The 14890-nt window shown below is 40.6% G+C and overlaps 1 protein-coding gene across 3 annotated transcripts in view; it reads right to left on the reverse strand.

The window, feature by feature from the left end:
• The window catches only part of LOC103065922 (serine/threonine-protein phosphatase 4 regulatory subunit 1-like), a 48052-nt gene extending 33176 nt beyond the window's left edge, over positions 1-14876 (reverse strand). Inside the window, exons 1-4 of one of the 3 annotated variants that reach the window (XM_088153098.1) lie at positions 14635-14876; positions 14286-14330; positions 5728-5860; positions 4123-4229 (exon numbers count right to left, since the gene is read on the reverse strand). In XM_088153098.1, coding sequence (XP_088009224.1) covers positions 4123-4229; positions 5728-5860; positions 14286-14330; positions 14635-14641 — 292 coding nt within the window. In that variant the 5' untranslated portion in view covers positions 14642-14876. The remainder of the gene's footprint in view (positions 1-4122; positions 4230-5727; positions 5861-14285; positions 14331-14634) is intronic. The other 2 variants (XM_088153099.1, XM_088153100.1) reach the window with 2 other exon arrangements.
• Positions 14877-14890: the final 14 nt, after the last annotated feature.

Raw genomic sequence — 14890 nt, forward strand, 5'->3', positions numbered from 1 at the left:
CTTCTTCCACTATTTCTCCCTAACACTGACTTTAAGTATGATGCCTGCAATTAGAAGACAGCATACAGTCATCAAACTATTAGAAACATAGTCCAATCTTCCATTAATTTTTCTAGTCACTTTTTAAAGCCATTTAGTAAATTGATGGACATTGCTGGCTGCAATTTCCAGAGTTAACTAATAATTATGTAAAAATAATTTCTTTTATTGGTTCAGAATTTTCATTAGTTTCAATGGCTGATTCTTAATGCTAATACTGAGAGGGAGAAAATTGTCTCTGTGTCAATGTTTTTCACACCATGCATGATTATACCTCTACCCTATTCCCCCCTTACAAAACTTATTTTTAAGCTAAACAGCTCCAAACACCACAGTCTTTATTTACAGAGGAGCTATTCCTTCCAATACTCAATGGGGTTGACTTTTCCTATACTTTCTCCAGCAATCTAATATCCTATTCGAAGGGCAGTGGAACTGAAAATACTTTAAATGCAATTTATATTGCATTATAAATTGATGTAAGAGCATTTTGAAGTTGGCAAAGTATTTTTTCTCCTAATGATATGTAACATTAGGGATCTTTTTTTAAACAGTAACTGCACACTAAGTTCACATTTTCACCGTGCTATCCAAAAGGATCCCTTTTTGAACAGTAACTGCCAGATCAAGCCAACTATATAAAGCTCAGATTTTTTTCCCTTCCAAATGTACCACACTGAACTTCAATACACTGAAGTACATTTCTTATTTTAAAGCCCATTCGCCCTATGTGGAGATAGATTTTTATACTTTTTTAAATAGCAATTTTATTAAAAATTACAACTGCAAAGATAAAAACTAATACAAACTAAAAAGAAAAGAAAAAAAGAAAAAAATAGAAGCTGCAGAAAAGGAAAAAATAGAAAAAGTAACAATATAGTAAAGAAAAAGAAAAGAAATATATACAGAAATGACTTCCCCCTTCATCATGTATAAACAATTTTAGTAACTTATTGCTTCTCTTAAAAAACAACAAATGATCTTTTCTTTCCATATCCCATCACTTATCTATAAACAAATCCTTAAAGCCTCGTTGTTTCAGTCCTGATCAGCAAAAGTCCATTAAGAGTTATTAGAGATAACAACATATCTATTTTAATCTTGTTCAAATAAACAAACTTTATATTCCTTCCTTTTACTTCTAACAATTTTGATCTTTAGTCCCTTCAAGTAATGTCCTAGAACTTGATTTCATTTTTTCTTTGGCCCTTCTCACAAAATTCTTCAAAGCGTTAACAACCCTCTTTTGTAAATCCAATATAGGAAAATTATCTAGGTCACTCTCTTTGTTTGTTGTTTGTGTATCCTTTTTAATTCTTAAGACATCAGCCGGTTTCTTTTGTATGCCCAGTGTAACATCTTTTTCCATGTTATTCTTATAGCCTATCATTTTTAAATCCACTTTCAAATCAGTTTTAACCTTGTCAGGTAGAACTTGTTCCTTATCCATAACTTCTTTTAAACACAGTCTATCTGTAAAGGCAGACACTATTAAAATTAACTTCTGGGTCCACTGTTCAATAATATCCTTCAATGCGTCCAATGTTAAAATATTTTACTTCATTCTGTATTTGTAAGTCGAGTTTAAGTGTTTTTCTCCTTTAATTGTAATCTTTAGGTACTTCTAGTTCCCTTTAGTGTCCAATTTTTAAAGTCTTTTCTTATTATGTTTTTTTTTAATTCGAAACAAAAGCATTTTCCCACGGGAAAGATTCTTTATAATTAATTCCAAAATTTTATTACAAATTTATCTGGACCTTTAGTCCATTTGTAATTTTCTAAAATCAAAGTTTTAATCACCCTTTTGCTGTTTATTCAAAAAAAAAAATTTTTTTTTAAGTACTTAAACTTGTATTTAAAACTTCTTTTGCTAAGGATTGAAGGAAACTCACCCAGTGCAATAAAACTTGTCGATCTAAATGTTTCCTAATAGCAGAAAAGCAGTTAACAAGCAATTTCCAAAAGTGATTAGAAAAGGAAATTTGCGAACCCAGCGTCCTTTCAAAGGCGCTGACCGCGATTTGAGCAAGATGGTTATTCCCTCGTCTCCCAGAGCGCTAAACCTGCTGGAGACCTCTGTCTTGAGGTCTCCTCATGAGAAGCAACCGTCTGGAGCACTTGTGGGCAATCTCAAGTTCTCTGCTTGTCCAGAGAGGAATTATTGAAGAGCTAGTCTACTTTCCGGCTCTTCATTCCACCACAGTTGTCGTCTCCAGTCCGCCATTTCTTCCCTTGAAGTTTGGAGACAGGCTTTTTAGAGTTCCTTACAATCTCCTTTTGATTTCATCACCCTGAATAATTTGGTATCACCAACAAATCTGGCTTCCTTATTTTCAATTCCAAGAAGGCTGAAAAGCATCTGTCCCTGCATAGCTGCTTGGGCAATAGATATTTGCACTTGTATCATTGGCGGAAAAAAGTCCATTCACTCTTATTCCCTGCATCCAATTGCCAATTCATGAGAAGAGTTATTTTCTTATCCCATGTCTGCTAAGGTTGCTCAGGTAACTTTGCTGAAAACTTTAAAGGTTTTTTTTGAAAGGGCAAACATGCAGTATCTGTTGGATCATCCAATCAGATGCTTTTTGATACCCTTGAGATACTTTAGAACATTAAACTAAAATGATAATTACAGACACTGTGTTGATCTTCTTGAGCATGACATTCCTCTGTTGTTGTTGTTGTTTTTTAATTAGAATTGCCTCCAATTTACCAATATCACATAATAAGCTAACTGCCTTATATTTCACAGATACCATCTTCAATTTATTTCCAAAAATGGGAGGTATCTTGTCCATTTCCCAGTCCCTCAGAGATAAAAGCCAATTTTAGGGACAATGTCCATATTTTGTTAGAAGACCAGCAAATTCACAATTTAGTTCCTTAAGAATCTATGGGTGGATACTATCTGGACTCAATATTGTATTATTTATTTGATTTTGATGCCATCCAATTCTGGCAGCTAGATGTTTCCGGAACAGTTTTTTTTTTTTTTTTATCTGCACTCAGTCGTTACCGACTCTGCAGTGACTGCTTGGACGAGTCCTTTTGCAGTTTTCAAGGCAAGGTGTTTTGGAAGTGGTTTGCCAGTGCCTCCTTCCTAGAGCAGAGCTCAGCTGGCGAGCGCAGGAGGCGGGGTTTCCGTTGCTTCACGCCCTTTTTGGGCACGCGTGGTTTTTCGCGCTTACCAGCAACTGCTCCCAACTCCTTTTTTGCAAGGCGCCGCCAGCATTTTTCCTCCCACCAGAGTGAGAGTACCCATTTATCTACTCATGTGAGTTTTTGAACTGTTGGGTTTACAGGAACTGGGGAGGAAACAGGAGCTCACCCTGCTAACGTGAAGGCTGGACTCGAACCGCTGAAGCGTCGACCATTTCTGGCCGGCAACTTTCAGTGTCATTAAGCCGCTGTGCCACTGCGTCCCCCTCCGGAACAGTAGTTAGTGATTAATAACTAATATAACATCTAAAATTGTATCAGCCACCTTAAAGGGAGGTGGTCTTGAGGTCACTAGACCAATAAAAATCACAAAACTATCTGGTATGAGAGCATATATAACAAAAACCAAGGCATACCTGCATAGCTTTTAATGTGTTTATTTTTAGTGTGTCGAGAAGGCCCAAAATTCTTTCTCTTGTCTAAAATCTTTGGAGATAAGAAGCAAGAACAACAACAAAATCTCTTGAGACTTCAAGGAGAAATGCCAAAATCTTACACCCAGAAATCTCAGGAGTTTGGGGATACATTTTAAATTTTATTTTGGCATAATACCTTTACAGCCTACAGATTGGAAATCAATGATACAAATTATAATTGGGAATTTATTTGCAAGATCTTTTAGAGATGTTGATAATCAAAGTCACTGCAAATCAGGCAAAATACTGAATTCATAAATTTCTGCATTCAGTGCCAACTATCATATAGGCAAGACTGAAAAAGACTGCTGTCTCAAAATCTATGGAACCTTGCCAGTCATTATAGACAGTCATAAACTAGATTTACTATGTACAAGCTTATACTCAAATACACTATTACAGAGAATACATTTTTAATGAATGAAAGTATAAAGACTGGAGGTATCACCTGTATCTTCAGATAGCCGTACCACTATTGCCATAACTGTCAAGAAGTCTTCTTCATTATGATTGAAATCTCGAAAGATATCAAGTAGACCCCTGGCAATTATTTGCCTGCATGAGCAACAAATACACACACATATATATATATATATTTATTGTTCTGAAATATTAATTCATAACTACAGCATTGTGAGCAAAATAACAACAGTATGGTCTGATTCAACTGCAGGTGTGTTTTATTGTCAGATTACATATTATGTTCAACACAGGTGGGCAACATTTGTCTGCTGTCCTTTAGGCCCCATCCACTTTTTCAAATTACTCAGATAATAGCTGGCAGAGAATAAAATACAAAGTTATACTGATTAGGATTTTTTAAAAGGGGGCTTCGATCCCCAAAGCAATTCTAAACTGATAAACAGGTAGGGGCAGTATCTAAAAGTTAAGTCATTGGTGAATTACAGCTTTCAAGGAGTATTTTTCTCTCTGCTTTCAGCATGCAGGGGAAGGTAAAATTTCCTCATTTCAACACAGTGATATGTACATATAAATCACTGAGTATGCATGTATGTGGGAAGGGACAAAGAATCAGGGAAAAACACTTGAACACATATATGTAAGTCTTGACTCACTGCTACCTTTGGATCTCAAGCATCAATATATTGTCCACCGCATGTGTACTTTGTAATACAATGTAACATAATATAGGTTCATGAATATAACAGTATAAGATCTAGACAAAAAAGATTAAAAATGGAAGCAATTCAATGACTATGTTACAAGCAGAATTTTTAAATGATGTTATTAATTATCCTCATAGCAATACTGCTATAAAGTCAAAGCAATCTTTCCCATTTTGTTCTGGTCCTGCTTATTACTGGAAAAAAGAGAATGTACCATGACAGGTAGTCCTCGCTTACCAACTGCCTCGCTTAGCAACTGTTTGAAGTTACGATGGTGTAAAAAAAAAAAAAAGCTTTGTGACCAATCCTCGGATTTACAACCGTCACAGTGTCCTGCGGTCAAGTGATTGCCATTTGCATGCTTCGCAACTGGCTTGTGACAAGCAGAGTTAATAGAGAAGGTAGAAGTAAAATCATTAAGTCACAGACACATGATGTTTCACTTAATGACCACGATGATTTACTTAATGAATGAAGGGGAAGTGAGGCCGTAAACCTGTCGCGGTTATGTGATTTTCTGCTTAGCAACGGTGGGGATTAGTGATGGAGCTGCCTGTCCCAATTGTGGTCGCTAAGCGAGGACTACCTGTATACAATTCCCTTCTCTATTTCTATGTTCCTTATCCTTCCACACAGCCAAAAACCTCTGAACCCATGGATTCTGCAATATCAAAACTATCTCTAATACTTTATCTGAAACAATGCATAATATAGTCTAAAACTTAGTTTGCCCGTGAGAGAGAAAAATACCCTGTATCCTTCAAATATTTGGACCAACTTTCAACAGCTCCAGGTAGCATAGTCAAAAGGTCTAAACAAAGAGTTATTCAAATAACCAAAGAGCATTAATTGCCTATCCCAGTTCCATGAAAACAAAAGGAAAGATTACAACAAAATAGTAATAGAATAATTATTTTCTATGTTACCTGTTAAATATATTATCACTAAAAGCATATTTTTCTAAACGTCCAAGTGGAGTCAAGTTATCCTGCCCTGGAATGTCCAGGAATGCAGTTATCCTCATGCTCTCACAATCTGGTCCATAGTCTTCAAACCCAACTTAAAAAAAAGAAAAATGACATGTCAGCATGAAGGGAGAAGGGGAAAAACCCAACACCAATTCCAATTACACATGTACCCGTTGTTGCATTTCCTTGATCAGACAGCAAATCTTGCTTCTGTATGTGTATGCTCCCTTCCACAGCACAAAGCCATCCATCAATAGAAAGGGTTAAAAAGAAAATAAATTTGTCAGTTAATATGTAAAGCCAGCAACTGGTTGCAAAAGGGTGGCTTTGAGCGACTTGTTTAAATATATGCCCAGAACAGTTTTAAAAACACAGGTTTAGAAAAATAAAAAACAGTTCACATGGCTACCTCACGATTAACTGACTACCCCAATTGCCACCCTAAACCTAAACTAAAATAACAATCATTTTGACCAAAATCTATACCTTGTCATAAGTAATCATAAAAAAGATAAACCAGATAATTCAGAGACTGAAATCCAGATGCAGATGTATGCAGGGAAACTCAACATAATATGTGAAAGCAGCACAACACAACTACTAGATTAGCGGTCACTCTTTTGGTTGCAGACACAAAGTGGAAAGTTTCGTTATTAGTAAAATAGCATTAAAAAGTAATATTAAGAAAAATCTTTCAAGACAATCCATAACTTCAATTCAGTAACAATCCTGTAACATTGCTGAAAAGGTACCTTAGACACTACTTTTCCTTAAAAAAAAAAAAAGAGAAGACCATATGAATTATACAGCCTTATATAGGTAATCCTTGCTTAACAACCCGAAACTACTGGAATCGTCGCTTAGCAAAGCGGTCATTAGGCAAAATATCAGATAACTGCACCACTTAGCAAAAGCAGTTCCGGTAGTCCTGGCTGTGGTTGTCAGGCAAGGATTGTGCCGTTGTCAGGCAAGGACCTCACACTTCTCCTTGCCCTGCTGTGCTCATCTCTGCTTCAATTCCCCTCACCCTGCCTATCTGCCCTATCTACTCCGCCACTATTGCCTACCCCCACTGACCTTCGCCGTCTTCTTCCTCCTGCTGCTGACAAGGGGAAGGTCAGCTGGGGTCAGCAGGGGTAGGCAGTGGTGGCAGAGTGCAGGGTGGCCAAAAGGGAAGAGATGTGGGGGAGACAGGTGGGTGGGGATGCTGAAGCACATGCTGTAGTCGTAAATGCAGGCAGGCTCCCAAGCGCCTGAATTCTGATCATGTGACTGCGGGGGCACTGCAACAGCTGTTAACTTCAAAGACCAGTTGTAAGTACCATTTGTTCAGCGCTGCTGTAACTTTGAATGGTTGTTAAGTGAGGACTACCTGTATAACCCCTGAGATTTCATTTCCTGTTCCCCTTTCCCAAGTACTTAAGCCTTATCAATACTGCTTCTGAATAAGACAGACAGTTTTTTTGCAGACTGAAGATAAACATAGTCAGCCAAGCAATTTTTTTGAAATGTGGAAATATGGTCATTTTCTGGCTGAATACCCCAATTGTTAACTTTGCAGTCAGTCAATTTATGCAAAACCTACCATTCTGGGAATCAAACATTCTACAAAACTTTGGAACACATTTCATGCCTCTTCCAAACACCCAGCTGGTCAGACGGTTCTTTTGAAGTTAATCCTCCAAATCAGAAGGTTATAACGATACACACACACACACACACACTTATACATTTATATATTTATATATCAAATTTGTCACCACCCATCTCGTTAAAAAGCTACTCTGGGCGGTTTACAGAAAAGATAAATATGAGTTAAAAATACAATATAACAATAGTCCTAAATAAATAATAAATATCTTCCAAGAATTGATGGAAGCTAGAAATTATTAGGCTCGGGGAGCGTCATCAGGGCACCAGCCACCCCCAGGTTTGATTAAAACTCTTCTTGCCCACACAAGCTGGTAGAACCAAGTCTTTAGTTCTTTTCGGACAGCTGGAAGGGTACAGGCCTGCTGCACCTCTAGGGGGAGAATACTGCAGAGGGCGGGGGCAACAGCAGACAAGGCTCTCCTCCTGGGCCCCACCAGCCGACATTATCTCACTGATGGGGTCTGTTACATGCCTTCTCTACCTCACCAGGTGAGACAGGTTGATGTGATGGGGGTGAGACAGTCCCTCAGGTAACCTGGACCCATGCCATGTAGGTCTTTAAAGGTAATAACCAACAACTTGAATTGGACCCAGAAACAAACTGGAACCCAAGGTAACTCCCACAGCAAAGGTGTTATATGTGCCATCCTTGGGGCACCCAAGATTGTCTACACGGCCACATTTTGAACCAGCTGCAGCTTCCAGATATTCTTCAAGGGTAGCCCCATGTATAGTGCATTGCAACAATCTAAACGAGAGATGATCAGGGCACGAGTGACTGAACAGAGGGCCTCCTGATCCAGGAAAAGGCATAACTGGAGCACCACATGAAGTTGGGCAAAGGGCCTCCTGGCCATGACTGCCACCTGCTCCTCAAGCAGGAGTCGGAGTCCAGGAGGACCCCCAGATTATGCACCGGGTCTGTCTGGGGTAGTGCAACCCCATCCAGAACCAAAGATGGTAAACTTCTGGATACAGAAGAGCCCCCAACCCAGAGCCACTCCATCTTACCAGAGTTCAGCTGAAGCCTGTTGCACCCCATCCAGACCTCCACAGCCTCCAGGCACTGTGAAAGGGTAGTCACAATGCAGATGTATAAATGGGTATCATCTGCATATTGATCATCTCATCCCATGGTGGCAGATGGTACTCAGTGATTTCATGTAGATGTCAAAAAGGAGCAGAGAGAGTACTGAACCCAGCAGCACCCCACAATGGGATCAACCCTGTAGGAAGGAAGAAAACCAGCGCAAAACTGTGCCACCCACTCCCAACTCAAGTCAACCCAAAAGGATACCATGGTCGATGGTATTGAAAGCCACTGAGAGGTCAAGAAGAGCAAGGATGGATGCACTACCCCCATCCCGCTCCCACTAGAGATCATCCATGAGTGCAACCGATGCTGTTTCTGTCCCATATCCAGGCCTGAAACCTGATTGAAAAGGGTCCAGATAATCCATTTCCTCCAAGATCCTCTGGAGCTGCAGCGCCACCACCTTCTCAACCACTTCCCTAAAAAGGGGAGGTGGGAGACTGGACGAAAATGGGCCAATACGGTGGGATCCAGTGATGGTTCTTGAGGAGGGAATACACCAGCGCCTTTTTAAAGGCAGCTGGGGACACTCCCTCCCTCATGGATGAATTCACCATCGCCTGGACCCACCCACGTCACCTCCTCAGTAGCCTTAACCAGCCAGGAGGGGCATGGATCTAGTCGACAAGTGGTAGCACTGACCATCCAGAGGACCCTATCCATTTCTTCGGGTTCAACAGGATCAAACTTTTCCCAGATAACAGGGTAAGTTCATACCCGAGCATCTACAGACCATGCCCCACACTTGATATAATGATTAAGCACCTACTCACTTATTCAAACCCATGACTCCATGACGAAGTTTCTGGATGAGTACCATTTTTTAAAAAGTTAATTAACAAATTAAACAATACATCATTTATGTATAATGAACATTAGCAATACAGTATAATATTGACATTTACTAAAAAAGGTATTGTCAGGTTCAGCCCAAGAACAACAAAACAGTACAGTGTAGTTCCTTTATTGCTTACACACTATAGACAGAATCTCACCAAACTAAACCTATCCTAAAGCTACTAGCGGATATATCCTGTGAGAGTCTAGGGAGGAGCTAGTTAGCCTCAGCCTCTTCTTCTCACGGTCCTGCTGCGGACTGAGAAAGTGCTTGCCTTGCTCCTTCCTTTGGAATGCACCCCCTCCCTCCTGATAGCCTTGATCTCTCATACCAGTCTCCTCCTCGCCTACGCCTTCCATTACAGGTATGGAAATTTATCTGGATGAAACAACTCCAAATTTGAGTAGATTACTTGAAAGTCGACTTCCTTGCTCCTTAATTGGGGAAAAAAGAAACCAGTTCAGATATTGACAATCCACACATATCAGCAATCCATTGCTACAAGCCAGTTGTAGATTTGTCCTTCCAATGTTGTGTAATGATTCTTTTAGCCATTCTTCCATGCACAAAAAATTCACACTTCCTTCTTGTTGTGATAGAATCCAGATGTACAACATACAGGTAGTCTTCGATTTAGCGATGGCAATTGGGACCGGAATTTCCGTTGCTAAGCAATGTGGCCATAAAGCACGACCGCACCACTTAGATACGGTAATCCCTGCTCTCCCAGTTGCTATCATTAACTGAATCTACATGGTTAGGCAAGGCAACTTCCTGCTGGCTTCCCACAACCAAAGTCAGTGGGGAAGCTGGCAGGAAGTTGCAAGTCCTAGGCCTGCAGGCAGGTAAGTGGCTGTTTGGGTGGGGGAGGGAGCAAGGGGGCAAGCAGGGGAGAGTCAGGGAGGGAGCAAAGGAGCATGCAGGGGAGAATCACAAGAGGTGCCATGTGGGTCAGGGAGTGTGCACGTGGGTGGTGCTGCATGGTTCAGGGAGTGTGCACAAGGGCGTAAGGAGTGCGCAAGAGGCGCCACGCTGGTCAAGTGCACTGGGGTGTGCAAGTGGTTGGTGCAGCACGAGCACAGAGGGGCTGAGGGAGGGCGCGCAGGTGGAGGAGACTTACACCAGCAACTTGCAACCTTCCCTACCAGCTTCCCCATTGACTTTCTGGGAAAGCCAGCACAGAAGTTTGCAAATGGTGATCACATTATCGTGGGGCACTTGGCAGCCTGTCATAAGTGCAAACAGGATGCCAAACATCCAAATTGTGATCACATGACAGTGGGGGTGCTGGGACAGACAGAATTCTGAGGACCAGTTGTAACCACTATTCATTCAGCGCCACTGTAACTTGAAATGCTCACTGACCAAATGGTTGTAGGTCAAGGACTACCTGTTGGCCTCTGCAATGAGCAATGAAAGATCTAAAGTCATCATTCAGCCTCAAATGTGAAAATAGCAGGTCACTTCCATACTATGGGAGCTATTTTTCCAGCTTCTAACTCTTCCATTAATATTCATGTACAGTCAATGCCAATTTCATAAACTTCCTTGAATTTCTTATAAAAGTAGGTTACCAACCTAGAAAGAGTTTAATACAGATACAAATTTTTAATATACATACATCAGAACTGAGCTTACTGAAGTAATAATGCTGTGAAATATATACCTGGGTAAATATACTTACAACCACAACACTTAGCGACAGAGTTCTCAGTCCCAATTACCATTGGACTACCTGTATAGCCTACTAACCTGAGGTCTGCTAAACTAGGGTTTTTAATATATATACCTATCTGAAAATGTTGGGGTAGGAGCCATATGGTGTAAGGATATTTATATGCACATTTACAGACTCTTTCCTTTTTCTATGAAACAATGCAATGAATAGTTTTCTTAATATCTAAAGAGAAAGATGAGTCTGCAAGCTGAATGGTTCAACTCTGACTGACAATTATGTTCTGTGACAGCCTTGGGGTTTCAGCTAAATACAGTTACTTAGCTATGTGGCAGGGTATGGTTATAAACAGAAAACAAAACCCATGGATTTTGAGTTTAGGTTAGCATTTTAACCTGAACCATGTAACAAATTACAGCCTATTTGTTACTACCAAAACAAACAGAATCCAAGATCTTTTATTCTTCAAGTCACAAGATTCTAATTAAATCAGCAAAAGTGGACAGCTTGTTTTGTTGTAAACATGCTGTTACAAATGGAAACATGAAGAATAGCAGAACCATTCTATCCAGCTCCTCATATTTTTTATTTATTTTATTTATTTATTAAACTTGTCCCTGCTCATCTCCCCCCAATGGAGGACTCTGGGCGGCTCACAACATATTAAAACAATAAATAGATATACAATTAAAATTTATAACAGCACGTTTACAGAAATAAAAGGAAAAAAATCCAGGAGGCCAATGGCTCAAGGCAGCAACACCAGGCCTCTAGGGGGCTAGCCAACCCCACATCTGATGACCTCCCTCCCCACCCCAGGCCAGATGGCAGAGCCAGGTCTTCAAGTCCCTCCGAAAGGCCGGGAGTAAGGGGGCCAATCTCACCTCCGGGGGCAAGATGTTCCAAAGGATGGGGGCTACAGCAGAGAAGGCCGCCTTCTGGACCCCGCTAGTCGGAGTTCTTTTGCCGAGGGGGTCTGGAGCATGCCCTCTCTGTGTGATCGGGTGGGATGGGTTGAAGACGTGCGGGAGAGGCAGTCCCTCAGGTAACGTGGCCCCATGCCATGTAGGGCTATTTTAAGACAAAATGGTACTTTGGAGCACAAACATTGCATGTATCCACAACTTCTTAAACTACATGCATCTTTTTCTAAGATCATGCAGCTAACGAGTTGTGAACAACTGTTATGTTTGTGTCACGAGCTTAAAGGCACCTTTTTGCCTTCAAATCTAAAGTACTGCATAGCCTTATCATAGAATCATTTTATAAGGTTCTTCTTTCAAATGAAAGAAAGTTGATAATTTTTTGATAGAAGAGAGAGATTAAGAGAACATGACTTAAAGTACAAGCCAATAAGGAACTACTTAAAAGTAAACCTAATTAACTCAATGGGATTTAGGTTAACAAACACACAGAGAATTGAGCTATGAAACAGTAATACACAGCAGCTGAATATTTGATAATTTATTACTGGAATTAACATTGCAAAGATTCATAGAAGATTGAGACAACAATTATAATGAGATCAAAATATAAAAAAATAAACATTAAATACTTGGGGATATATTTCTCACAGTGTACATATATGAGTTTACATGCATATATGCATGTAGCTATGTGTGTACACATATATGTATACAATGTTCTACTGCTTTAAATTAGGTTAAACTGCTTAAACTGCTTCAGCTTGCAAAATATTGGGAGGCTATAGGTCGCTTTGGGTGCCTTGTCTCCAAGCATAGCTACAATGAGTTAATCACAGTTGACCTCCTTTCCCTTCTCCTCCATTTCATCTGCAAAGTGAGAATCAAATCTGATGGTCAGAGTTTTGCACAGAAACCTCATACCCTCCAGGTATGATTATGCCTTTGAAAGGCAATTACAGTACAGAACTCCATTCCTTTGCATCAAGCTAATACAGTAAGTCTGCTTTGAAAGGAGCACAAAGGCACTCACTGTGACCCCTGCCCCCCCTCGACTGTCTCAAGACCTAGGAGATGCAACCCATGCTTTGAGAAACTGTCTTAAAGGATGCCTAATATATTTTCTCTCATACAGAAAGGAATACCTTTTTTTAAGATGAAGCCTGATCTGAAAGCAAATAAAGTCTAAGTCACTGCTTATAATAGACAAACTTAATTGACAGGTTATATTATATGAATTATATGAATTCTAGTCAAATAATTAATGCTAAGTCCCATTAAAATCAGTGAGATCTACTTCTGGATAGTCATTTTGTAAGTCATTTTGATAGTGCCTATCGCTTTATAAAGATTAACATGGTACTGAGCTTTTAATTTAGAATTTAAAATTTCCTTATTTTACATTACGATGCTATATGTTCACAAAAATCAAGAGTTCATACTGTAAAAATCAGCAAAGGTTTCTAAAGCAAACTCAGTGCAGATCTACCAGGGCTGCATTTTAAGGATAGCATCATCAAATCACAATTACTGTTGCAAGTTTTTCTTTAAACTTAATTGCTGCTGCAGCCACTGTTTTTGCCAATCAACCACAGAAAGCAAAACAGAAACAAGCATGTATCATAAAGAGATAGAGATTATGTTTTGCAGCATATGAGTGTCCAAAATCAATGGTTACTTCTTCCTCTTAGTATTTTTGGGATGATCCAACAATCCCTTTCTGCTACCCCTCCACTGTAAAACTAGATGCTATAGAGACTTACACTGCTTTATACAATTCATTTGTTTCAATGAAATTGCAAAATGAAGAACTATACCAGTACCACAAATTATTTAAAATATATCAATACGTTTACTCAGATCCTTCAAAGCTGCAAAACTGGAAGAGCCTAAGATAGCCTTCCAGATATGTATGATCACAATCCCCATTATTTCCAGAAGGCTAAGATTCATTGGAACTGTAACTCCATATATCTGCTCACCGGGGCCCAGCTTGAAAAAGCTAGGCTGCTCATTAAAAGTAAATAATATTGACAGTACTGCAATGGATTTCAGACTGGAGTACTCAAGCTATAGCAAGTCAAAAAGCCTCCAGTATACTGCAAGGCTACACTTTTAACATACAGGTTTTTCTAAAAATAGCAACTCTCCTAACTAAAGAGGAAGGATCGACATCCCAATCCTTATAATCTTCTTCGACCTCTCTGGGAGGGATTTTAACAGGCAAAGTCAGAGCTCCTTTAGGAAAGCCACCACCACGATTTCACTGGCATTTTCCTTTCCTTGTGTGTGTGTGTGTGTGTTTTTAAAGAAAAATTGAAAACAGTTACTCACAATCATCTAAGTCATCCTGCAAATCCACAAAATACAAAGGGATCCCTACAAACGAAAACAAGAGTAAGAAAGAGAGAGAAGACACGGGGATTGCATTGCTGTTGTTGCTCCACAAGACCGGGGGGGGGAGGGAGGGCAAACGGGGGGAGGCATAAAAACACAAATGAAACCCTCAAGAGCAGCACATGAAAGAGCCCCAGACGCCAAGTGACCGCCATCTCCAAGCAGCCTCTGATCCCAAGCAACAGAAGACCACATTTAAAGCTGGCGGAGGAGAGGAGGGGAGAGACACGGGCACCAGATCGCCACGAGCAGCCCACGAAGACCCCCGCCCCGCCCCGCCGCTTACCAGCCATTTTGAAAGGCGCATGGATGGGGAGGAGACTGGGGCCCGGAGAGGACGGCCGAAAGGAGGAGCTGCCGGCGCTCCTGGTCGCCTCGGCAGCGCCCTGCCTCCGCCGCTCGTCCGAAATCAAACGTCAATGGCGACCTCCCTGAGTTGAACCCCTTCCCCTCGCCCCGGGTCCCTTCCTGAGGCGGGGGATCAAATGGCGCTGCGGCGAGGGCCGCGCGAAGCCCAGGCGCCTCGAGAGCTGGGGGCTGCC

The sequence above is a fragment of the Python bivittatus genome, unplaced genomic scaffold (genome assembly GCF_059951505.1).
Source record: "Python bivittatus isolate LINGU-HERP-01145 unplaced genomic scaffold, Pbiv_v1 ctg000700_np1212, whole genome shotgun sequence".
NCBI lineage: Eukaryota > Metazoa > Chordata > Lepidosauria > Squamata > Pythonidae > Python > Python bivittatus.